The sequence below is a fragment of the Carassius carassius genome, chromosome 17 (assembly GCF_963082965.1).
Source record: "Carassius carassius chromosome 17, fCarCar2.1, whole genome shotgun sequence".
Classification (NCBI taxonomy): Eukaryota; Metazoa; Chordata; class Actinopteri; order Cypriniformes; family Cyprinidae; genus Carassius; species Carassius carassius.
The window spans coordinates 15,300,883-15,326,062 of NC_081771.1; the positions used below are offsets into that span (position 1 = coordinate 15,300,883).

The 25,180-nt window shown below is 41.6% G+C and overlaps 1 protein-coding gene across 1 annotated transcript in view; it reads left to right on the top strand.

Annotated features, from left to right (window-relative positions):
- The window catches only part of lrrc7 (leucine rich repeat containing 7), a 67,028-nt gene extending 41,957 nt beyond the window's left edge, over positions 1 to 25,071 (top strand). Inside the window, 10 exon segments of the mRNA XM_059571087.1 lie at positions 8,265 to 8,387; positions 9,399 to 9,485; positions 11,631 to 11,742; positions 12,321 to 12,501; positions 14,287 to 15,988; positions 16,890 to 17,039; positions 18,489 to 18,614; positions 19,544 to 19,774; positions 24,752 to 24,804; positions 24,806 to 25,071. Coding sequence (XP_059427070.1) covers positions 8,265 to 8,387; positions 9,399 to 9,485; positions 11,631 to 11,742; positions 12,321 to 12,501; positions 14,287 to 15,988; positions 16,890 to 17,039; positions 18,489 to 18,614; positions 19,544 to 19,774; positions 24,752 to 24,804; positions 24,806 to 24,869 — 2,829 coding nt within the window. The 3' untranslated portion in view covers positions 24,870 to 25,071.
- The last annotated feature ends 109 nt before the right edge of the window (positions 25,072 to 25,180 follow it).

The following is a 25,180-nucleotide window of genomic DNA, read 5'->3' on the forward strand; positions in this document are numbered from 1 at the left end:
TGAATAAAATATTGGCTCATGTGATTTGAAAGTCTTTTAGTTTTCATTTTATTAAAATTTAAAAAACGTCCCAACTTTTCCGGAATTCGGGTTGTATATATATATATGTATATATATATATATACGTATAAAGGATAGATCAGACTCTGAATTTTGATTGGGCGAGCTACATTTGAAGCTGTTGAGGAATTTAAACAAGGGTCCAGGGATCTTATATATATACATATACAGTACAGACCAAAAGTTTGGACACACCTTCTCATTCAAAGAGTTTTCTTTATTTTCATGACTATAAAAATTGTAGAGTCACACTGAAGGCATCAAGGGCTATTTGACCAAGAAGGAGAGTGATGGGGTGCTGCGCCAGATGACCTGGCCTCCACAGACCGGACCTGAACCCAATCCAGATGGTTTAGGGGTGAGCTGAACCGCAGACAGAAGGCAAAAGGGCCAACAAGTGCTAAGCATCTCTCGGGGATCTCCTTCAAGACTGTTGGAAGACCATTTCAGGTGACTATCTCTTGAAGCTCATCAAGAGAATGCCAAGAGTGTGCAAAGCAGTAATCAAAGCAAAAGGTGGCTACTTTGAAGAACCTAGAATATGACATATTTTCAGTTGTTTCACACTTTTTTGTTCTATATATAATTCCATATATAATTCCACATGTGTTAATTCATAGTTTTGATGCCTTCAGTGTGAATCTACAATTTTCATAGTCATGAAAATAAAGAAAACGTACTCGGTTACTAAACGTAACCTCGGTTCTCTCTAGAAGAGCGAACGAGTACTGCGTCTTAGCTAAGACGCTACGGGAAAAGTCTCTTTTCACGAAATACTGAAGCAAAAAATTATCCTTAATTTTGTATTTTTGTAAAGCGCATTTGCAGCAGTACACAGCCATAGGCGAGACGGCTCGTTCGCTCATTGGCTTGTTCTGCGGCAACTGCACAGCCTATCGAGCGCGGGCTGATGCAACATCAGACCAATAAGGGCGCTTCGCGCCCTTCTTGCCACTTCCCGCCGAAACGGGTGTGGCCCAACCTATAAAAGGAGCTCGAAAAGGCTGACTCACCTGATTTATTTCATCGCCGAAGCGAACCAGAGTGAATCGTGCGCACGGCAGAGAACGCAGTACTCGTTCGCTCTTCTAGAGAGAACCGAGGTTACGTTTAGTAACCGAGTACGTTCTCTTACGAGAGCTCTCTCGTACTGCGTCTTAGCTAAGACGCTACGGGAACCCAGTGTAAAACGCCGTGCGCGCAGGGATCACACACCAATAAACCTGAAGCAACGCCCAGGATTTACAGTGCACAGTCACCTGAGGGACTCACAGAGAGTCCAGGACAGAAAAGGGAAAAAGCCCTCCATCCCATATCTAGCAGCATCCGTAGATGCGGCAATATGACGTCACACAGCCGAGGCAAGGCCTGACCAATGTGGCAATGCGGGTCTTACGCAATACTGCCCATATAACAGTCGGCAGCGCATAGCGCTCGTGAACTCAGAATTCCCCTCAGGGCCCTGATTCGCCTATACCGACAGCAGCCTGGCTTGCAAGGCGGGAACCTCCAGGTTATAGAACCTGATAAATGTAGACGGCGAGGCCCAACCTGCCGCCATACATATATCCTGCAAGGAGATCCCAGTAGACCACGCCCACGACGAGGCGATGCCTCTTGTGGAGTGTGCTCTGACGCCCAACGGGCACTGAAGGCCCCTGGAAGCGTAAGCTAACGCTATGGCGTCAACTATCCATCTGGATAGAGTCTGTCTCGAAACAGCCATTCCCTTGGAACGCCCACCGAACGAGACAAATAGCTGCTCCGTCTGCCGAAAGGCAGCAGAGCGAGACACATAAGCTCTTAAAACCCTCACAGGGCAAAGAAGACTCGAGTCTCCATCCTCCCCTGACACCGGCAGGGCAGACAGGGCAATAACCTGAGCCCGAAACGGTGTGTTGAGGGATTTCGGCACATAACCGTGCCTAGGTTTGAGTATGACTCTTGAGTCATTGGGCCCAAACTCCAAGCACGACTGGCTCACCGAGAGCGCGTGCAAATCACCCACACACTTCACAGAAGCGAGAGCCAACAAGAATACTGTCTTGAACGACAGATGCTGAAGGCTAATCGATTGGATAGGCTTGAAAGGGGGACCTTTCAAGGACTCCAAAACCGCCGCGAGGTCCCACATAGGGACTGACGGAGGTCTGGGAGGATTCAGCCTCCTAGCTCCTCTGAGGAACCGGATGACTAAATCATTCCTTCCTATTGACTGACCGGACGCCGTTTCAGAAAACGCCGCGATGGCAGCCACATAAACTTTGAGCGTGGATGGGGCTCTGCCCTTATCCAACATCTCCTGAAGGAAGGAGAGGACCTCCGTCACCTCACAACTAAGGGGTGAATAACCTCGAGCTGTGCACCAGCTGGAGAACACCGACCACTTCGAGGCATACAGACGTCGTGTCGACGGAGCTCTAGCCTGAGTGATGGTATTTAGCACTCTCACTGCGAGATCAGCGGGTAACCATTGAGTGCCCATACATAGAGGGACCACAACTCCGGTTGAGGGTGCCAAATCGAGCCCCTGGCCTGCGAGAGGAGGTCTCTCCTCAATGGTACCGGCCACGGGGCGACATCTGCTAACTGCATCAAATCTGGGAACCATGGTTGGTTCTTCCAAAGAGGTGCTACAAGCAGTATTGAACATCTCGTTTCTCTCACCCGTTCTATCACCTGCGGAAGGAGGGAGACGGGAGGGAACGCATAAAGCGGGCAGCACGGCCATCTCCGTGACAGCGCGCTTTCGTTCTTGGAAAAGAACGCGGGGCAGTGAGCGTCTTCGTGGGACGCAAAGAGGTCCACCTCCGCCATGCCAAATCTCTGCCACAACAGCCGGACTGTTTGCGGGTGTAGAGACCATTCGCCCGTAGGAACATTGCCTCTGGACAGCCTGTCTGGACCCAGATTCTGCAGTCCAGGCACATGCACTGCTCTCAGCGAGCACACGTTGCGCTGAGCCCAAATCAGGAGGCGTTCCGTCAGCCTGCACAGGTTTCGGGACCCGAGACCGACCTGGCGATTTATGTAGGACACCACGGACATGTTGTCCGAACGGACTATGACGTGGTGATCCTTGATATGGGGACAAAAGCGCATCAGCGCGTTCTCCACTGCCAGCATTTCCAGGCAGTTAATATGATGGAGCTCTTCCCATTCTGACCATAGGCCAAAGGACGGTCTGCCTTCGAGCAGCGCTCCCCATCCCGAAGTGGAGGCGTCCGTCGACACCATTTTCACACTCGGGGAAGTCCCCAGGCTTACACTTGATCGGTACCAGCCGTTCGCTGTCCAAGGTGCTAGAGCCGCAACACAGCTCTGATCGACCTTGAAATGCAGCCGGCCAGACGCCCACGCTCTGCGCGGCACCCGAGCCTTCAGCCAGAACTGCAGGGGGCGCATGCGGAGCAGGCCCAGCCGCAGAACCGGAGATGCTGAGGCCATGAAACCCAGCATCTTTTGACAGTGTTTGAGCGACACAGTCGCGCCACAGCGGAAAGAACTCGCTGCACGCTGAATGCCCATCGCGCGCTGTGGTGACAGCCGCGCCGTCATGGAACACGAGTTCAGAACTATACCCAGAAACAGGATCGTCTGACTGGGGTTCAGCGAACTCTTCACCCAATTGACACTGAGGCCGAGCTTCTCGAGGTGATCGAGTAAAACGGCTCTGTGGTCCATGAGCTCCGCTCATGATCGGGCCAGAACCAGCCAGTCGTCCAAATAATTCAGCACTCGTGTGCCTCTGAGTCTAAGAGGAGCGAGCGCTGCAGCCATGCACCTCGTAAACGTACGAGGAGCTACGGACAAGCCGAATGGCAGGACTGCAAACTGGTATGCCTGGCCCTCGAAGGCGAATCTCAAATATCGCCTGTGGTTTGACGCTATCTGTATTTGAAAATACGCGTCCTTCAGATCTATTGACATGAACCAGTCCCCTCTGCGAATCTGCGCGAGGAGCTTCCTGGTCGTGAGCATTTTGAAACTGCGTTTCATCAATGCCTGTTCAGCTGTCTTAGATCCAGTATGGGCCGGAGACCCCCGTCTCTCTTGGGCACCAGAAAGTATCTGCTGTACAGCCCCCCCTCGCTTTGAGACACAGGCTCTACAGCCCCTTTGCTCAACAGTTTTGATATTTCGGCCCGAAGTATGTGTGCTACTTCTGTTTTGACCGTAGTTTCGACGCGCGCTGAAAAGCACGGTGGGCGTCGAGAAAACTGTAGCGTGTAGCCTCTCTTTATAATGCCTAGCACCCAATCCGAAACCCCTGGAAGCACTGACCATGCATTTGCATGAATGGCTAAGGGCTGGATGCGAAACGCGCTCTGTTGACTGGGCAACGGCGGCGCTCGAGTGTGCTGCGCATCTGAGGCGGGGAGCGCGTTGATCACAGCGGGCAGATCGCTCTTCCTCGACCCCGTTCCGGCGCTTAACCGACTGGAGGGAGGCTGAGCGGGTCCCGTGGGACTCGATATATCTGCGAGTAACCGTGGGCTGCATGTGTGCACTTTTACCACTTTAAACTCGCTGTCTGCCTGTGCAGAATGTACGTGCACGGGCCTCGTTTTTACAGAAGCCCCGCGCCGTATGTGACATAGTGTATGTGGGCACTGGGAAGTGGGCACGTTTACTATGCGGCGCGCTCGACCGATCTGTGTCGATCTTATGTGCGCTAGCCCTGTGTGCAGGGCTGTGCTTATATGTGGAGATGGGCACTGGGTAGTGGGCATCGTCACTGCATTTATAGCACCATCGGCCGTGGCCGGACGAGCACGCACGGGTTTCGTTTTTACAAAAACCACATGACGCGTGTGACATAGTAATAGTGGGCACTGAGGGGTGGGCACGTTTACTATGCAGTGTGCGCGACCGACTTGAGTCGACATTATGGGCGCAGGCCCTGTGTGCAGGGCTGTGCTTACATGTGGAGATGGGCACTGAGGAGTGGGCATCGTCACTACATTTATAGCACCATCGGCCGTGGCCGGACGAACGTGCACGGGTTTCGTTTTTACAGAAACCACATGACGCGTGTGACATAGTGATTGTGGGCACTGAGGAGTGGGCACGTCTACTATGTAGTGCGCGTGATCGACTTGAGTCGCTTTTATAGGCGCGAGCCCTGTGTGAAGGGCTGTGCTTATATGCGGAGATGGGCACTGAGCAGTGGGCATCGTCACTTCATTTATAGCACCATCGGCCGTGGCCGGGACACCAGAAATTACACCTTTTTCGGGAAATATCTGGGTAGCCGTGATAACGGTTTTCGTGTGCAGGCAAGCGGGCAACCGTACAGGCTTGCGCATTGCAAACAACGCTGAAACAGTCACAATCTCTGGAAACTGAAACAGCGGCGCGCTTAGGTGAGAGCCCGGCCGCAGCGGAACTCGTACACCGGCGCTTCGATGAAGCAGCCATCGTGTGTAGTGCCGACGCAGCGTCATGCAGCATGCGCAGATGGCTTTCCCAGGATGGCTTCGGGGCTCCCGGCCTCACCGTAATCCTCTGCCGCGGTCCCCGCAGCGCGGGGCAACGGCCAGTAGAGCGAGAACGGGGGTCTCGAGCTGCGTTGCTGAAGCTGTTGTGATAACGGCTTTTGTGTGCAGGCAAGCGGGCAACTGTGCAGGCTTGCGCATTGCAGAAAACGCTGAGACAGTCACAATTCCTGGAACTGAAACAGCGGCGCGCTTGGGTGAGAGCTCGGCCACAGCGGAACTCGTACACCTGCGCTTCGATGAAGCAGCCATCGTTAGTAGCGCCGACGCAGCGTCACACAGGAGGCTTTAGATGGCAACACCGCTTTTGCCGCCGTCCAGCAGAGGGCGGACAAAGGTGCGTTGCTATCGCCTGTTCCACCGGCGGAAGTGAGTGGTAGTTCCTGTTTTTAGCATCATCAGTGTGGAGAATGCTAGTGAGACAGACGAACGAGTTCGTGCTGAATATGGAGCGTTCCAAGCCTTCGCCACCTCTTTGTGAAGCTCAGGAAGAAATGAGGCGGGCTTTGAGAAGTACGCTCATCCGAAAGGGAAATACCATCCAGCCGGGAACGAGAGGGGGGGGCGCTGGTGCAAACCACTCGCGGCCGAGACTCATCGCGGCCAACACGATCATTCGCCCCGGCTCCTTCTCGATGTCAGCTCGTCTGCTGGGCTTCTGAGCAGAAGGCGCGAGATCCTCGGAGCTCGCCCAGCCCTCACTGCCCGAAGCTAGCAGAGAGCGCGTGTCCTCTTCCCCCGACGCGGCCCTGAGATCGACTTCCTCGGACGACGCGCCGGCAAACAGCGGGCGCTGCCCACCGGGAAGCGATGCAGGGGGGGCCGGTGAAGCAGGGCGAACCGGCGAGCTCGGTTGAGCTGAAGACGGTTCCGGAATCCGCTGGAAGCGATGCTTTTACGGCGCCTCAGCGCAGCGGAGAATGCAGGCTCAGAGAAAAAGGCCAGGCGAGTCCTCAGAGTCACCATGGCAACAGCTCGCAGTGGGGGCATCCGCCGTCAGCGAGCGAGCGCTGCATGATCTTCACCCAGGCAGGAGACACAGATGACGTACCGGTCTCCCTCGCTGAGTGGGGCTCTGACGAGCCGCAGGAAGGCATCTTAAAAAAGACGCGAGCTCTTTTACGAGTGTGTGTCGCAGGGCGAACACACACACACACATAAAGAACAGCTTGTATATAACAGGATTGAAAGGATATAGGCGCCGGATAGCGCAGCAGGAACGGCAATGGAAGGCGGCGATGCCAGCAGCTTCAGAATGGCTCGTCCTGCTGATGTGCTTTCTCAGACGGCGCTTGCTTCCTCCGTGATCCAGCGATGCGTGAGCTTCGCTGAAGAGATGAAAAATCAGGTGAGTCAGCCTTTTCGAGCTCCTTTTATAGGTTGGGCCACACCCGTTTCGGCGGGAAGTGGCAAGAAGGGCGCGAAGCGCCCTTATTGGTCTGATGTTGCATCAGCCCGCGCTCGATAGGCTGTGCAGTTGCCGCAGAACAAGCCAATGAGCGAACGAGCCGTCTCGCCTATGGCTGTGTACTGCTGCAAATGCGCTTTACAAAAATACAAAATTAAGGATAATTTTTTGCTTCAGTATTTCGTGAAAAGAGACTTTTCCCGTAGCGTCTTAGCTAAGACGCAGTACGAGAGAGCTCTCGTAAGAGAACTCTTTGAATGAAAAGGTGCGTCCAAACTTTTGGTCTGTACTGTATATATATATATATATATATATATATATATATATATATATATATATGTGTGTGTGTGTGTGTGTGTGTGTGTGTGTGTGTATACATTACAGTTTTAATGCATTAATTAACACGTATAATAATGAGGATAATAATAATAATACATCGATTTAATGATAATTAGTAATTTGTTGTAGTATATATATATATATACTACAACAAATTGCTAATTATCATTAAATCGATGTATTATTATTATTATATTATATAAAATCACATTATATTTATTATATTATAATAATAGAATATTAAAGGGTCATGAAACCCTCCTATTTTAGCACTGGTTAGTTTTCGTCACAGTTTTTAAAAATGCTAAAAAAAAGTGGTCATGGTGCACTGCGAACAGTGCGGACTGTGGTGTGAAGCGGGAAGAGGGGAGGCAGACAAGTTGAGACAACTTTTACAATCTGCATCAAAACATACTTTATACTGTATATGAAGGTGATTTGAAGGTGTGTTTATATAAGCCTTTTTGACGGGTTGCGTCAAGGAGCTGTAAAAATGGTTATACACTAATATAAGTGAATGAATCGCGTTTGTGTGGAACTCTTATTACAAAGCAAAAACAAACACTCTCCTTCGATCCATGAACATTTCTCTGGGTGTGTGGTCTCACAGTCTGAAGCATCTGTCATAGCAAATCAACACATGCTGTTGGGAACAATTAAGCAAAGTTTGGATAGGATAAGAACACGCAGTTTCATGAATAATTATGAGACACCGACATGTCAACGATGTACTGTAGTCCTTCGCCACAAATTCTGATGTCAACACGATGTGGATTTTAAACCTGGAAGATGAAAATATTGCAAAAAAGCTTAAAATTAACCAGTCTTCTCCAACAATTAAAATTAACAAATGCTAACATTGTCCTCTCTGATGTGTAACACAAACCTCTGCTAAAATCTCACATTTATTTTGACATTGAATCATGAGACACTTGTAGATTAGTGTGTGTTCTTTGTAGGTGACAGAACGAGAGGTCAAAGACTTTTCGAAACTACCAATGTCCGAACAAGGTGTGATCCTCAACTCAGCCATTGACATCCCAAAACGCAAAGACAAAGAGGATCTGACCGAGAGCTCAGAAGTATGACTTTTCTCTTTTAAGAATTTAAAGTTTTCTCTTCTAATTGTCTCAGTATTATATCAGGGTTTCAGCTTGTTTTAAGCTCAAAACATAAGGGATCCAAAGTCAATAATATTAAATTCAGGCAGTAGTTTCTTTTGTTTTTGAAGGCCTGGTATTTGCATCCTCGGTGTCTGAGTCAGTTCGGCTGCGTGTATACAGAGTGTTGGGTAGTATTGCTGAGAGTGTTTGTTAAAGGTTAGCTGAACCTGTGGAGATAAAATACACAAAGATCAGTGCAAATGTTTCATCTCTCACAGCCAGCAACCCCCCTCCTCAACCGCAAGAGCTGCAGTGCTGTTTAGGACACAGAAAAACAACCATGTCATTAACTTTGCCTATGAATATTAGAGAGAGCTGGTGCAATTAGTATTGAATGTCACCGTAACCTTGTAGTATGCTTCATTTTTTTACTAACTCGCTTTTAAAATATCCTACAATCATTTATTTACTAGAAATCTAGACCCGTAGTGTTTTACTTCAGTTTTATATCCTGTAGCACTGCTCCGAATATAGCTGGAAATCTTTTAGTAAACAGAAAATAAAGGTCAGCGTGAAATGTCAAGAGGATCCATTAAAGGTTCCTATATGGAAATATTAATTGAATTTAGGAATGCTAAGATGATTTGAGTAAACTATTATAGATCTCAAGGAATTACGCAAACACAGCTACATTCATAATTCATTCATTGATGCAAGGCTTTTCTACGCTTGCAGTAGCTCTTTGTTTAGAATAGAATAGTATTGTGTCCATCGCAGCTTGGCCTCACACTGTTCCCCCCCATGGTCTCAGAGACCCCCCGGCCAAACTGTGGAGCTACAAATATTCCTAATATTATCAGGGTTATCTGGACCTTGGGAGTACCAGTGCCATAAACCTCACGTATCTTACACATTCCTTTCTTTCTAGACCATGAGAATCCATTTTTGTTTGTTTGTTTGTATATATGTATGTATGTTTGTTTTGCTTAGATTTCTTTACATCGCGTCGTTCCCAAGCCGCAACAGCCAGAGAATACGAGCCTGGCCGTTACTTCCTCTTCCTGTTTCTGCCTCATAGTAAGTGGCTGAGAGACAAGACAGCAGAAAATCAGCTGAACATAAGGGGTGGCTCATTTCAACTGCCTTCAAAGCAAATTCAGTTCATTTTTTCAGACACCCCCATTGTGGGTGAACCATTTGTTAAATACTTGCATGGGTTTGTTTCCCATATTGAAGTAATGAAGCCAGTGTTCAAATTACGGGGGGGCTAGACAGAACCAAGACCCCCAAGTTATCATCATAGTCCCCAAGATATCTCTCAACTCAGGGTAAGGGGAGACTGTCCTGCAGCCTTGAAGTGTCATGTAAATTTCTTATTACAGCAAGAGATTTGCTGACTCTATGACATTTAAAGGAAACATTCTAACTTAATATATATTCATAAATATTAAACAATAAATAAGAAGTATTATAAAAGCAAAAATAAATATTAATAAATCTAAATTATAACTACTCACAATGCTTCGTCAGCAGCAGATACTGTGTGTGTGTGGGGGGGGGGGGGGGGGTCCAGAGACACAGTTAGCCCTTTATTTTCTGTGATTCTATAGATTAGGTTATTTTTTTGAAAGCAAACAAAGAATTTTGTCCTGTAGGTTTTTTTTTTTTTTTTATCAAATGTGCTAAGGCTGCATATTTTTTTCAATCTAAAATACAGTAAGGCGGTAATATTTAGAAATATTTTAAACAATTTAAAATAACTAATATAAAATGAAATACTGTATTGTAATATATTTAAAAATGCTTTTTTTTTTCTTTTCTTGTGATGACAAAGCTACATTTCCAGCAGCCATTACTCCAGTCTTCATTTTCACATGGTTCTTTAGAAATCAATCTAATATGCTGATTTGGTTCTCAAAAACATTTTTTATTTTATTTTTACTGTTTCACTATTTTTTTTTCAGGATTCTTTGATGAATGCTGCTGTTCAAAACAACAGCATTTATTTTAAAATGTTTGTTTAAATATTTTGCAACATTACACATTTACTTTTATACAAGATATATAATAATATGTAACAAAATTACTTAAAATACATATTAAAATTTAATAAAAAAAATAAATTGATCTGCCAATTTTGGTCAGCATAATGTATCCTTTCTGAAATTGTTTTACTGAATTCAAATATGGAATGTTAGTGTATTACAGTGCTTTTATTCCAAATGTTGGGCTCCCCAAAATATTTGTTATTATTCGAACACTTCACAACATGCATCAAATGTCCCCCATGCAGAATTTTGTTCACAATTCATTTAATACAAGTGTGAAACCATTAGCCTGCCGTATCAAATTAAACAGTCAAATTTCTTTTGACATGTTGTGAGGGAGCAATGCAGAAAAAAGACCAGATGAAAGGCAGAGAAGGGGAGAGGCGGCTGTTCTGAGAGAGTCTTCTGATATGCTCTGCTGCCGGTTGTGTGAGCCAGCCTGCTGATGTACAGTCAGGTCTGAGAGGTGTGAGTTTTGCTATAGACAGCTGTGAGAGAGCTGGCAGCAACTGATTTGCTCCTGGGGGATTTGACCTGACAAGCCAGGACAAAGCCTGTGAATCATAACAGTCTAGATATTACTAATGATGAATCTCTACTTGATGTTGAGGTGTGAGATCACACTCTGTTACTTCAGCTTTGTTTAACTTTGAGGTCATTTTGGGCCAGTGTTTGCATTTTAGAATCATGAAAGTTTCACTGTGATATAAGAAAGGAATTGTTTAAGCATATTCAAATGAATGACTCATTTCACTATACTGTAAAAGCTTTACAGAACCTAAATACTAGCTACATTAATGTGTTTTTGCATAGGTATTTCATGTTTTAGTTTACTGATCTTTAAAAAAAAAAAAAAAAAAAGAACTGGAATCTCTTATACAATATGCAATTAGGCAAACATATTTTCATTTAGCCAAAATGTTTGCAATTAGTACAGCCACAGTTTTCAATATAATTGGATGTTGATTTACATTTATTGTCATTGTGACCTTAAATTGGATTATACATGTCGTTTAGTATAAGTTTTAATATAAACAATTTGTGTTGTTCGATCTTGTTTTATTTTAAATGAAAGTTTGTTATTTGATTGCAGGGAAACCACACCCCACTCCCCTTGTGTTTTTCATTCCTTTATATTATTAGTTCACTGCGAATTTGACACTTGTGTTTCCAGGACTCCATGGGAGGCTCCCCTAATGATATCCGAATTTCTGACATGCGGCCAACTTTGGTAGAGCCACCAATGTACAAACCAAAAGTTGTGTTACTGGGCAAGGAAAAAAAAGGTTGGTAAGACACAGAAGCCTGTATAAGATAAAGTCAGCGTGAAATCTATTTTTTAAACGAATGTTGTTGATCGTATTGTGAGCAATTCATTCTTTGACCTAATTTTTTTTATTTAATATCATAACTTGATCTTCCAGTGAAATGGTCTCTTTGGTGACGTATTCAGACTCCTGCTAAAACTCATTTCAATTGGCTGCAAGCACACATTCATATTATCAACAACTAATAATTAAAATCAAGTCCTTGGCCCTCATTTCTTCTTCACTCAGATGAGTCACAATACAAAAGAAATGACTTGCAGCTTCTTCCGTTTCATCACAACATTAAACTCACAATTTTTCCCCTCATTCTGTTTTGATGTTTATTAATAAAGTTCTTTTATTAAAAAAAAAAAAATCATTCTGCAAATCCCAAAGTGCATTGTGTGATTGCACTGGAGAACACTGGAACTCAATGTTGTTGTGTGAAGCATAATAATTGGGGTTTATTTTAGACAAAAATACAGCAATTCTCCATGCATATAAACTATTTTACCTTGTATAGCTTTATACCTATTATCTTTTTTTAATGCATTCAGAGTCCACCGATGAGTCTGAGCCAGACAAAATGCATTGTTTGAACAACAGCGGATCATCTGCCACTTATTCAGACTACTCACCCTCCCAGGGATCATCTGGCTCCTCCAACCCACCTGGAAATGTCAGTAATCTGCAAACATCTGGTAAAGAGGGGCCATCACAGACTCACTGGACCAACAGGTTGGCAAGAATTGAATCACTGCCACTATTCATTTATATGAACTAACAGACCATCTGCGCACTCATATGACATGACAGTTGATCAAACAGTTTAAATATCCAGCTCACTGACTTTTGGGTGGCCCAAACTGACATTATAAAAATGGATAGTTCCTGTCCTTGATTCTGATTGGTGTTCGAAGCTGTTGTAAATTACACTACAAACATACACCTTTGTTTACTTCTATGTGTTACTGAGGAACCTCATTGTTTGGTGCAAGAATACTCTTTTTATTTATAACATTAAACATTTTGCTCTATTTTATTCTATGAAATCTTACTACATATATGGAATAACTGTTTTATAAAAGCAATAAGCCCCGTTAAGCCGTGGTTTACAGTGAAATTATAGTAGACAAGGGGGTTAGCTTCGCAGTCGTGCCTAACAACGCCCCGTAGCTGTTATAAATTTGCTGTAAACCACAGCTTCTTGGGGCTTATTGCATCACTGAAATAGTCTTGCAATAATCATCTCTGGCAATAATCAAAATTTATTCAAGCCATCAGTTGCATATTGTTTTCATTAACTGGCAATATTCATGAAACGCAGAACTGCATTTAAAAATTTGTGTTCAGTGTCTTAGAGTACGTTGCAAATCTGTGCCTTTGAAGGGGTGTCTCTTATTTGCCTTTTTATGGGATTGAAAGTTTTTGTTTTAAATTTCATTATAGTTAATTAGCAAGAAAATTGATGATGCCCTTATCTGGGCGTTTATTTCTTTTAACCCTCTGGGGTTTGAGGGTGTTATTGCGCACATCACAATTTTTATTTCGCTCAAAGTCACGTTCAACATTACGTCTCTTGCTGCCATCTTGAATAAAGTGCAGCTGTTAATTACAATATATGTTTTATAATATTAGTACTGCTAAAAAACTTGAAATTATCACTCATTCCCCTGCCTGTTCTTCAGAAGAGCTCTTTGAGAGATTTCTGTTTTGAAAACCTTGCAGAAGTATTACATAGGCAACATTTTATGAACACTGAAAATCTATTTGATGAGGATGGCAGTCAACCACAGCAATATTTTTCTTGAATTTTTTAATTTAAACATAAATTAGACTACATTAAAAGAGTTGTAGGCTCAGTTAAATGTAATTTTCAATATCTCAAATAAAGCAAAAATACACAGAGCAATGAGGTTCTGTCGGGGTAGTGATAACCTAATAAATTTGGGCTGTACTCAGATGTTGCAGATTCAGTCCCAAGAAGGAATAAACAAGTAATTTGACATTTACTAATATTGCAGTGCTTTACTTTTAAAGTAATTTTTTTATATATATTATAAGAGGCTTATTGACCTTGACTTGAGGGTCTACAGGGGCTTCCAATTGAATTGAATATGTATATATAAAAGAATCGTATAAGAGGTGTAATCAAGTCATTGGATTTATAAATCCTATTTAATGTTTTTTTTTTTAACAATTCATATATATATATATATATATATATATATATATATATATATATATATATATATATATATACACATATTTTAGGTTCTTCAAAGTAGCCACCTTTTGCTTTGATTACTGCTGTGCACACTCTTGGCTTTCTCTTGATGAGCTTCAAGTGGTATATATATATATATATATATATATATATATATATATATATATATATATTAGAATTATATGATATGGAATATGCTTGTCATATCATCCCGTGGGTATATTTTTGTTTACACAATTCTATTCTATGTGCACTGGTAAAATCTCCAATGTATTTTGTCTGAATACTTCCAACAGGCTGGCTCAGTCTTTTCCAAAGCCTATTGAAAGTAAGCCCCTTCTGAGCCAGAGGGAAACACCTCCTTCCAGCACGCTGCAGCAACGAGGTGAGAGGCGGCCACTGAGCGACACCTTCGACAGCTGGAACGATGCCCCCCACTACGATAACACAGGTTTCGTTGCAGAGGAGACGCCTCTTGACACTCCAAACAGCAGCGCTGGAAACCCCATGCTAGGCTCAAAGCCCCGGAGTGCCTCAATGGCACATGGCCGGCGGCCTCTCATGAGACAAGAGCGCATTGTGGGAGTTCCTCTAGAGCTCGATCAGTCACAACTCACTTTCCACACTGTTCGCACCACTCCTGAAACTGAAGTGCCTCCTTCCTCTAACCCCTGGCAGAACTGGACGAGGACTCCCAGTCCCTTCGAGGACAGGACAGCTTTTCCTTCCAAGTTGGAAATTACTCCAGCCAACAGCCCCAATCCTGATCGTAAAGACTTCGAACAGGAGATGGGGGAACTATCCGGCACCTTTCCCTCAAATAGAGCCTGGGGGTTTCTGGACTCTACAGACTCAGGGATGGGACGAGGTCATCCCAACATTTCTGCGCATGTCCAGGGTGTAAAAGAACCAAACAAATTAGGCACTATGGTTCTTAGCAAGAGCTCTGAAAGACTTTCGCCAATGATGAAGGAGGTAAAAGCGAAATTTAAGAAATCTCAGAGCATAGATGAAATCGATATGGGGTCATACAGGGTTTACAGCATCCCCTTGGACAGCTACAGTTCTAGCATAGAAAACCAGGGAAGTGTTGATAGAGCGGACCTCCCTGTACCTCTAGAACAGAGCATGTCCAGGAGCCAATCTGTTCCAATGCTGGACGATGATCTGGATGGCTTTGGTTTGAAGCAGCAACAGAAACCTGCCATCCCAAAGAAAGTTTACCATTTTGACCAAAGCTTCAACCCACAAAGAGCCATGGATGTTATGAAAGCGGAGAGGAGAGTTCCTCCGCCATTCCCCAATGCCCCTGAATATGTAAACCAACCTGGGAAGACATTGTCAAAGGAACTTGTGAGCCCAAGAGGCTACCGAGGCTATCCTCCAATGGAACAGATGTTTTCATTTGCTCAGACTGCAGTCACCGATGATGCCATCAATCCACAGCTCTCGGTCCAGCCCCAGCGCTCCAGGCCGGGCTTTCTGAGGCGCGCTGACTCTCTGGTAAGTTCGACAGAGATGGCGTTGTTCCGCAGAGTAGCTGAGAACCAAGAACTGCAGCTGGCAGAGCACTACAACAGGTCTCAACAGAGCATGCTGGAACAACAGAACAACTTGGCTACCATCTCTGACACTCAGTTCCACAAGAGGAATGGTAGGTATGACGAAGATTACTCATCTTATCAAGAACCCAAAAAGCCCATCATGGGTTACCCCACCAAGAGTCTGACACAACGTCGCCCCCTGTCTGCACGGAGCTACAGCACAGAGACATATGGGGCATCTCAGGCAAGGCCAGTGTCTGCCCGACCCACCATGGCTGCACTGCTGGAGAAATTGCCTTCAGATTACAATCTTAGTACATGCACTGAGAAGAGCCCTGAAGCTGACATGAAGATGAGACTTGTCCCTCAAAAACAAGAGGACCCGACCTCCAAAATGCCAGTAGATTGGAGACAGCAGCTGCTTAGACACATTGAAGCAAAGAGGCTAGACCGGGTGAGTAAGCAAGCTTTGCTTTTTATTCTTCTACGCACCGTAAGTGTTTGTTAGCTTGGATTTTATATAACCTCTCAGTATTTTAAATAAATAAATAATTTATTCTGTCTTTATTTAGTCTTATATAATTGTTGAGATCTCAATAACCAATGTTTTATACAATATGTTTGGAGTACACAAAACTCAAATGAAGGCTTTTTAGACACATGAACATAGGGGTGAATCTCATGTGAACTATCAAGAAATGTCTGGGACATATTTCAGACCAAAATCCAAAGAAAATAAAAGAAAATCATATTCTGCCTAAAAATATATATATATATTATCATTATGTTCTTAAAATGTTGGCATTGTTTTCAGAAAATGTAATCAATCTCTCCCCTTTCTCAAAAAACATTATATTTGAGAGTAAAAAACATTTTTATTTTAATTAAAACTTATTTTACATTATAGTAATGGTATTGTTTCACATTAAATAAATTGCTCTCACTTTTAAAGTAATGTAAAATCAAATTGCATAAAAAATTTTTTGGCAAAATATAATTTTTCTTTTTTTCTTTTTAATTGGGGTGGAATTTGACCCTGACATTTCTTTCCTGAGATTCACCCAGTTACATACCTTTGTTTCTGTGTAAGTGGATTACAGTACTACAGCATACATCATTGTTCACATAATTGTTTAGTCCTACACTGCTGCTATTAATATACTGTAAACGTAACCGCTGTGTATCACTAATGTGTCACATAGGCAGTAATGACGTTCTGTTGTTGTTCTGTTTGTCAAGCTTACTCACTCTGTTGCAGCAATGTGCAGTCCAGTGTATCCCCAGCCACAGCCTTTTGACCTTTCTGTGTGGCACACCCATTCACTCATGTCATGTGGTTGTTTCCCTCCAATCAGAGCGCTGTCCTTAAGCACAACACAGTAAACTTCGGCATGCTGTACTCTGGAGGCTATGCTGCACCGCATGCCAGCAGAAGCATGACAATAAACTTTTACAATAACACAAAGCATGAAAACCAAACAACTCAGTGGCTACCTCTACCGAATGTGAGTATGAAGGAACTTCAGCCCCAGTTTCAGCATGGAGAAGTAAAATGAACATAACATCTCCTATGAAGGCTTTCTTTTTAGATCTCTCTCGTTTGAGCGGCTTCTGCTTTAACTTCTAAAAAAGTGGTAATATAATCATTTTGGCACATTTTTTTGTACACTACAATAGTCTTTTTATAAGGCAGACCATCTAACACAGTTTAACACTAATCTAACACTTCAGCTGTTCTGAGTTCCAGGCTAGACACTGTCTCTCACTGTGATGTTAAACATATATAGGTGTTTTCTGTTGCATGTGCTCAGTCTTTGTGTTTGGTCTATGCACTACAGTCTTCCTCTGTCTTTAATTCACAGAACAAAGCAATCTGTGACCAACAGTAGAGATACGTTTATGAAAGGCCTTCTTGATCCTTTTAAAATTACACCAAATATCAAATTGAATCACTCATATTTAAACAGTTAGTGGTGAATTCACTAAATATTATTCTTAATATCTGTGTGCACAGTTCACCAACCTCTATTTACTTATTCACCAACAGGTGTTTGGTGAATACTGTAAGAGAGTAGAGGATAGTGAACTACACAAAATCGAGTACTACCAAGTGCTGAATTAGCACTGCACCATGAGTATTTGTAATTTATTTTAATGCAAACATGCCTTTTTGTAAACTAGTTTCAGTTACTTAAGTTAAATTGGTTAGTTATAGTTTTTAAGTGTTTTTTTTTTTTACTTCAAATAAGCTCAATATTTCTTTGAAGCAATTAACTGCAAAAAATATTTAAACAGATTTTGTGTAGAATAAATCGTTATCATAAGAGCATTTTACTTCATCATATAATGATCACATATTGGAAGATTGTTTTAACTAGACATAAATGCAGATATACTTTGTAGTTAAGTGTTATTTCAGCATTTTAAAGTGTCTGTATTGCAAGTGTCAATTACAGTGGGCTGTGCTTGTTGTATGAAGTTAGTTGAACAAACTCAGAGTAGGTTTAGAGTTGACAAATACTTGCTAAAAATGTTCTCTGACAACTCAGGGATTGTCCAGAGTTTATTGTTTTTTTATATTCTGTGGTGTTAATAAGTTTAAAAGATAGTCGTGAAAATGATTTTTCATTCAAATGCATTTACAAGACTGAAAGAAATGTATATATATATATATATCATTTTATATCATTTACATAAAATAACTAATAAATAATTAGCTGTTAAGTGTTACCATTGCAATGAGCCATGCTAAAAGCCAGTTCACCTTCTTGACTTCAGTGCCTGGAAAAACTTCAGTAGTATAGTCACTGAAAGCAGATTTGTGCAACAGGCCTAGAACCGACTCACAATATTTGAAATTTTACCATGCAAAATGCCTTTACATTTTGTGAAAGCGGTGTCATTCTAGAGCACCGTCTTGAATTCTGCTCGCTGACAGCACTATATCCTTTCAGACACCTTCACAACAGAGCAATATTTTAGATAATGGACAAGAAGTGGTTTCCCCAAGTAGCCAGTGGGCCCCGTATTCACTGGGACGAAGAGACGTGCCACCAGAGAACATGAATATCATCAAAAAGGTATTGGTTATGATAAGAGTAATTTTTCAATTCTGTGTTTTCGAAATAGGATGTACTAAGGCTGGGCAGTAAATTGAATATATTCATGATAACTGTAAATATTAAAACACTGTAAAGATGAAAACATTAAAATATGTTTTTACTTGGCCATTAAGTTTCCTAAAAACGACATCATAATTTTTATTTCAGTGAATCGATTCATAATTTATTCTGTGATTTACTCAAAAATATCACTGAAGTAGTGTAAGTTTGATGCATTTCATGTTTTAAATTTTTCTAGTAAAAAAAAAAAAAACCTAAGAAAAACGTATTTTATGTGGTAATCTACAGTAAAATTGTATTTCTAAATATTACTTTTTACTGTATTTTTGGTTACATAAAAACAGGTTCTTTCAACAACAAAAAAACAAAGTAATATATTATATATGATTCATTGCATTAGTCTGGATCTCACTATAGATTTATTATTTCCACAATGTGTTTTTTAGAGAGACGCCCACATGTCTCTAAGTATTAAACCCTGTCATGTTCTACTCTTTAGTTTCCTCTAGCTTAACCTGTTCTCTGCGAGATAGACGTCGCTGTTATATCGTGATTGCCATGTTAATTTTTTCAAATGCCAGGGTTAATTACTACCTGCTGTCGTGATTCATTTCAAAATGCTTGTTCTCACTCGGTCTCCTTAGCAACCTCAGTCTATCGGTGAATGTCTTGAGGTTCTCTCTCAATATTATGGACATTTTGCTTCTGCTGACACATTTAGTGTTATGAAGAAAAGTCTAATTAAATTAATACATCTAATAGGGAAATAAAAATGTCATAAGGTCCTGTGTGACTAATAAATGTCTTTGTGCCTGTAATGATATGAAGGAGCTTGCTGTCTGTATGAAGTCTACATCATTAAAGGTTTGCCTAATGTGTGCCCATAGCCTGGTGTTCACAATCCCCATCAACAACAGACTATGATGATAACCTCAGCCAACCATCCCCACCGGACGGCCCGTGACCAGCAGTATGAGGGAGCAATCAACAAGGTGTCCATCCAGCAGTACCAGTCACCTCTGCCCATGCCCATCACTACCACCAGCCCCCGGCCTCAGAGCGCCCGCTGCTTTATCCAGACTAAAGGCCAGAAGAGTATGGATGGCTTTCCAGAGCAGGTACAGGTCATCTCTCAGAATACATTCAAATAAAATGGCAAGAAATGGACAGTTGCAAATGGATGCAAGAAAGAAGACCAACTGACTCTTTGCAAAGAGCCGCCCTCCCTTAGTTACTTTTGCTATATCTGACACGTATGGCCACGGGTCTTAAATTAATGAGTGCTTGGGGCAAAAATGCCAGCAAATATGCCCCTGTACAATTGAACTAAATCTATTAAGGATGTCACAAATAAAGTGAAAATGGAATGAAAAGTGTCAAATTGAAATTAAATTTAGATCTGCTAATGATGCATCAAATTATGCATTTTTACAGTGTTCTGCATTAACAAATCACACATGATTCTGTTGAGCTTATGAATGCAATGGCGAATAAGAGGCGTTCAGATGAGTCATCACTGAAATGTAGAGTTGTGTTGAGCGCGTGCACGCTGACTGAATTCTAAACTCACGAATTCTCTCATCAGTTGCATCAAGTGGAAATATATTTAAGTACGATTTAAGTAAGAGATTCATTTGACATTGTAGGCAGCTTTATTGATTATAACGGGAGTTTTTTGAGCGTGCTAGACTGAATTCAGTCATGTTCTTTGATAATGTTTGGATCTGTTCACTTATCATTGTAAATAATTGTATATAATAATATTCTTGGGATGTAGGGAGACCTGTGCTAGACTAATATATTATTTCACAGGCATTACTGGCTTCTACTTTTAAATCCATAATATTATAAATTTACAGTTTATTGCTGCTCTGTGGTTTTATACTGCTTAAAGGGTGCACTACTATGAAAAGAACATAGCTTCAGTGCGACATCAATAAGAAAAAGTATACTTTTTTAGATATTGTTAATAACAGTTGTACATAATAAAATATGTATGATCTTAATACATGACCTAGATAATTTATTCAGAAAAATATTGTCAATTTAATAAATATTACATTAAAAAAGTTGCTGCTCCAATTAAGCTCCAATTAAACTCCAATTAAAAGTGTGCTCCCTTTAAGCTCTTCCACATTGAACATCTATGTAAATACTTCAAAAACATACTTTAAATATAAACTGATGGCTGTCACTTAACTCAATCTTTATAAAATGGTTAATAACTTATTTTCACATCTTTAAGATAACAAAATCTAGACATAATTATAGTTAATGCCCAAAGATGAAAGAGGCATGTCGTCCATTCAGAGAAGGAGCCAACAGAAACCGGTCATATTTTTCCAGGAAAAAAAAGCAACTACAGTCTAGAATACACTGTTTATTTTCATTTATATGCTAATGACACACAGTTGTACCTCCCGCTAAAAGCTGGTGATTCCATTCAACCATTGCTGGAATGTATCTCAGATATATAAAAAAAAATGGTTATCAAATTACTTTCTCCAACTCACAGAAAACAAAACAGAAATTGTTTTTGGTCCCCAAAAAATAAGAAAGGATATTATTAAAAAGCTGGGCAATCATTTCCCATCCATTTCCTCAAAGGTTAGAAACCTGGGCATTATCATAGACTCCAAACAAATTAAATCTGTCATTAGGAACAGTTTTTATCAATTACGGGTCATCCCCAAACTTAAATCATTTTTGTCTTTTCAGGATTCTGGAGAAGGTTATTCATACTTTTATTACTTCTCGTTTAGATTACTATAATTCACTGTTATACACTGTCTTCCTCAGTCATCGCTTTCATGCCTTCAGTTGGTACAAAATGCAGCTGCAAGGCTGCTGACTGGGGCAAAGAAATATGACCATGTCACTCCAATTTTAGCTTCTCTTCACTGGCTTCCGGTCCATTTTAGAGTTCAGTTTAAGATTCTGTTGTTTGTTTTTAAAGCTCTTAACAATCAAGCTCCATCTTATCTTAAAGATCTTATTATCCCTTTGCCATCTACAAGACTTTTAAGATCCGCTGACAGGGCTATTTTATCTGTCCCTCGTTCCCGTTTGAAAACTAAGGGTGACAGAGCCTTTTCAGTCACTGCCCCACGTCTGTGGAACCAATTGCCTCTAGACTGCCGCCTTGCACCTTCCATTACCATTTTTAAATCGAGGTTGAAAACGTATCTTTTCTCCTTAGCATTTGAATTTCACTTCATTGTTGTTTTATTGTATTATGTCTTGATTGCTTCTTTTCTGTGTTTCCTTTTCTCTTTTAATTTTATTTTACATTGTTCAGCACTTTGGATAGCTTTGCTATGTTTAATGTGCTCTATAAATAAAATGTACTTACACTACACAAAAAAAAAATTGTGTAGTGTATTCCTTATAGCCTTAAGAGACTATAGATAAGTCTTATTAAATCCATTTAATAAGAGGCTTCATAATAAGGGTAGTTTCTGTGTTCCATGAATGAAATGTTTTATTGGTTTGTCTTATTTGATTTTTGAAGATGTGTTATTTAGCTGAACGTGGACTAGTCTAGATGTTGCAATGTACTTAAATGACACTTCACTATGAATATATAATTGAACAAAATGAATGCCTTTGTTGTTTGATTTTAGTGTTCTGTTTTTTGTGATTGACTTTGTACTTTCAAATAAAACTGTTTTTCAATTATTCTTTAAAAAGTTTGTTTAAAATAAACAAGATTTTTTAATAAAACTTGTGAGCTTAATGGGAACAGGGGTGTGCTTAAAGGGTACAAACATGTACCCATTAAGCACAGCCAGACTTTTTGCATTTAATTATGTACATCTTAATTGAAATGCTTTTGTCATTTAAAATAAAATTTAATATTTTTGTGTGAGAGATTAATATTTATTTTAACATAACTTCTTCAATATCTTGTGCAGTAAAAATGTCTCAATGTAGATTTTGGTGAGCTTAATTGATTAGTTTACCCCAAATTTATGTGCTGTTTGAATAAACGTGGAAATGAAAATGTTGGAATTAGTAACTTACAATGTTTTTATTAAATGATGATCATATTATATACAAATTCAGTCATATTAAAAAATATATTTTGTGACATGACACCCATATCCGGTACTTGAGGAAGCCGTTTTCTGCCACTAAATTAGAAAAAAAAGTAATTGGACAGAATTAGTCAGAATTGGCAACAAGATATAAACTGTAAAAAGTCACAATAACTAGGTTTTATTTTTATTCAGTTTGTACCATATGTGCTTGGCTAAAAGACATTGCATTTACATTTAGTCATTTAAAAGGTGCTTTTATCCAACTTACAAATGAGGACAATAGAAGCAATCAAAATCAACAAAAGAGCAATGATATGCAAGTGCTATAACAAAACTCAGTTAGCTTAACGCAGGACACCTAGCAAGTTGCAAGTTTTTTTTTTATTACATAATAAAAAGAAAACATGTATAATAGAAAAATAATAGAGCAACCTAGTGTTAGAGGCCTGTTTTGCTTTTGTTAATTGTAGGCCTATAATAATTAAAAAATAAAACAAATAGAATACAAAAAGATTAGTGAAGCTAGTGTTAGTTCCCTTTCAGTCGGTCACTACGCGTCACATCTTGACCGATGAATTGGGATCTCACTTCCATAGATTAATCTACTTCAACTGTAAATTAAATTAGCCAATACACATTGGCATGAGATGATTACATCAAGCTGCCGCTGATGACAGTGTGAGCATAGCTTAGAAATAGCTTATTCCGCTAAAAGAGCTACATGGGTGCAACTCGGACCCAGTGAGTGCCGCGTTGCCACGCCCACATCATGACTGCCATGAAGCCAGTTTTGAAGACGTCTCATATGAAGCAACCCCAGCAGTATAACTGCTGCAGCAGCTGCCATAAGCCCCAGGAGCCACTGAAATTGGGGGCCACCTACGACAAGACATGCAGTGCCGAGGGTTTGGACGGGCCCCCAACTGCACAAGTTTCTTTCAATGAAAACTCTGCTCCTGGTTGCATTGGCTTCCATTAAGTGTTTAGGGGACCTGCATGCATTTTCAGTCAACAGATCATGCCTGGAATTTGGGCTGGCTGATTCTTAGGTAATCCTGAGGTCCCGGCCTGACTACATGCCCAAGGATCTTACTACCCCCTTCAGGGATCAGGTAGTGAACCTCCAAGCGCTGCCCCCGGAGGAGACAGACCCAGCCCTAGCTTTGCTCTGTCCCGTCTGCACTTTGAGATGGTACGTGGTCCAGACACAAAGCTTCAGGACCTCAGTTCAGCTCTTTGTCTGTTAGGGAATGCCGTCTCTAAGCAGAGGAAGGCCCACTGGATAGTGGATGCCATCACCTTGGCTTATTAGGCACGGGGTGTGCCCTGCCCACTCAGGTTGCAAGCTCATTCAACTAGAAGTGTTGCATCCTCCTGGGCGCTGGCTTGTGTGCCTCCACTGACAGATATTTATAGAGCTGCAGGCTGGGCAACCCCCAACACGTTCTCTAGGTTCTATAATCTTTGTGTTGAGCCGGTATCCTCCTGTGTTTTCACCTCAAATGGTGTTGGCTTGCTAAAACTGCTCCAGAGTGTCTGTACTGTAGAGTGGAGGGTTCAATATGTAGAGACCTAAGTGGATACCATATGTGTAAAGTCCACAGTATAGCCTCACGACATGACTTGTAGTGACAGACTGTAAGGGAACATCTCAATTACGTATGTAACCCTCGTTCCCCGAAGGAGGGAACAGAAATGTCTAATCCTATCATTATGGCTGCTGTACCACCACTGGGCAGCCAGGTTACCAGCTCGGCTCCTCAACGAAAAACCTGGTATGTGTTGCACCTGCTGCCTATTTATGCTCATATGCTGTCATCAGTGGCACCTGGATGCAATCCAGGAATACCTCCATTTTCACAGTCGACACATCAACATGAAGATGGCATTTTCAAATGTATCCACTTCGGAAGAGTGTTTCAAAAAGCTGTAGTGTCTACAAAACAACATCTTAATGTGGATGAAAAGCCAAAACGCAGATAAAGAGAAGCATTTTCAAATGCATTCAGATGAATGTAGCCTTAAATCTGATATTCTGTTTTATGTTGTTGACAGCTCTGTGTAAGGATCGAGAAGAACCCTGGCCTTGGTTTCAGCATCTCAGGGGAATCAGTGGACAGGGAACCCCTTCAAGCCCTCGGACATGGTAAGACCATTTCACTCTCAGTTTTAAAGGACAGAGCATAATGTATTATGCTAATTTTAGCATTTCTTTCTCAGAAATCACATTAAAATGGTGCTTTATATAGAACAAAAATCAAAACCATCTCTCTTCAGTTAGTAAAGTGTGTATCTCTCAGTAGAGTTACCATGGAAACATGCGCTACTGCAATGCACAACCTTGCGCACCAGCTGACTGCATTACCTTTTTAACCTTTTTATGTCTTGGCAACATTTGGGCGATAGTTAAAACAAAAGTGTTTTGTGAGTCAGATGTTGCAGAAGCACATAAAAAAAAAATACCATATTTCCATTTCACATGAA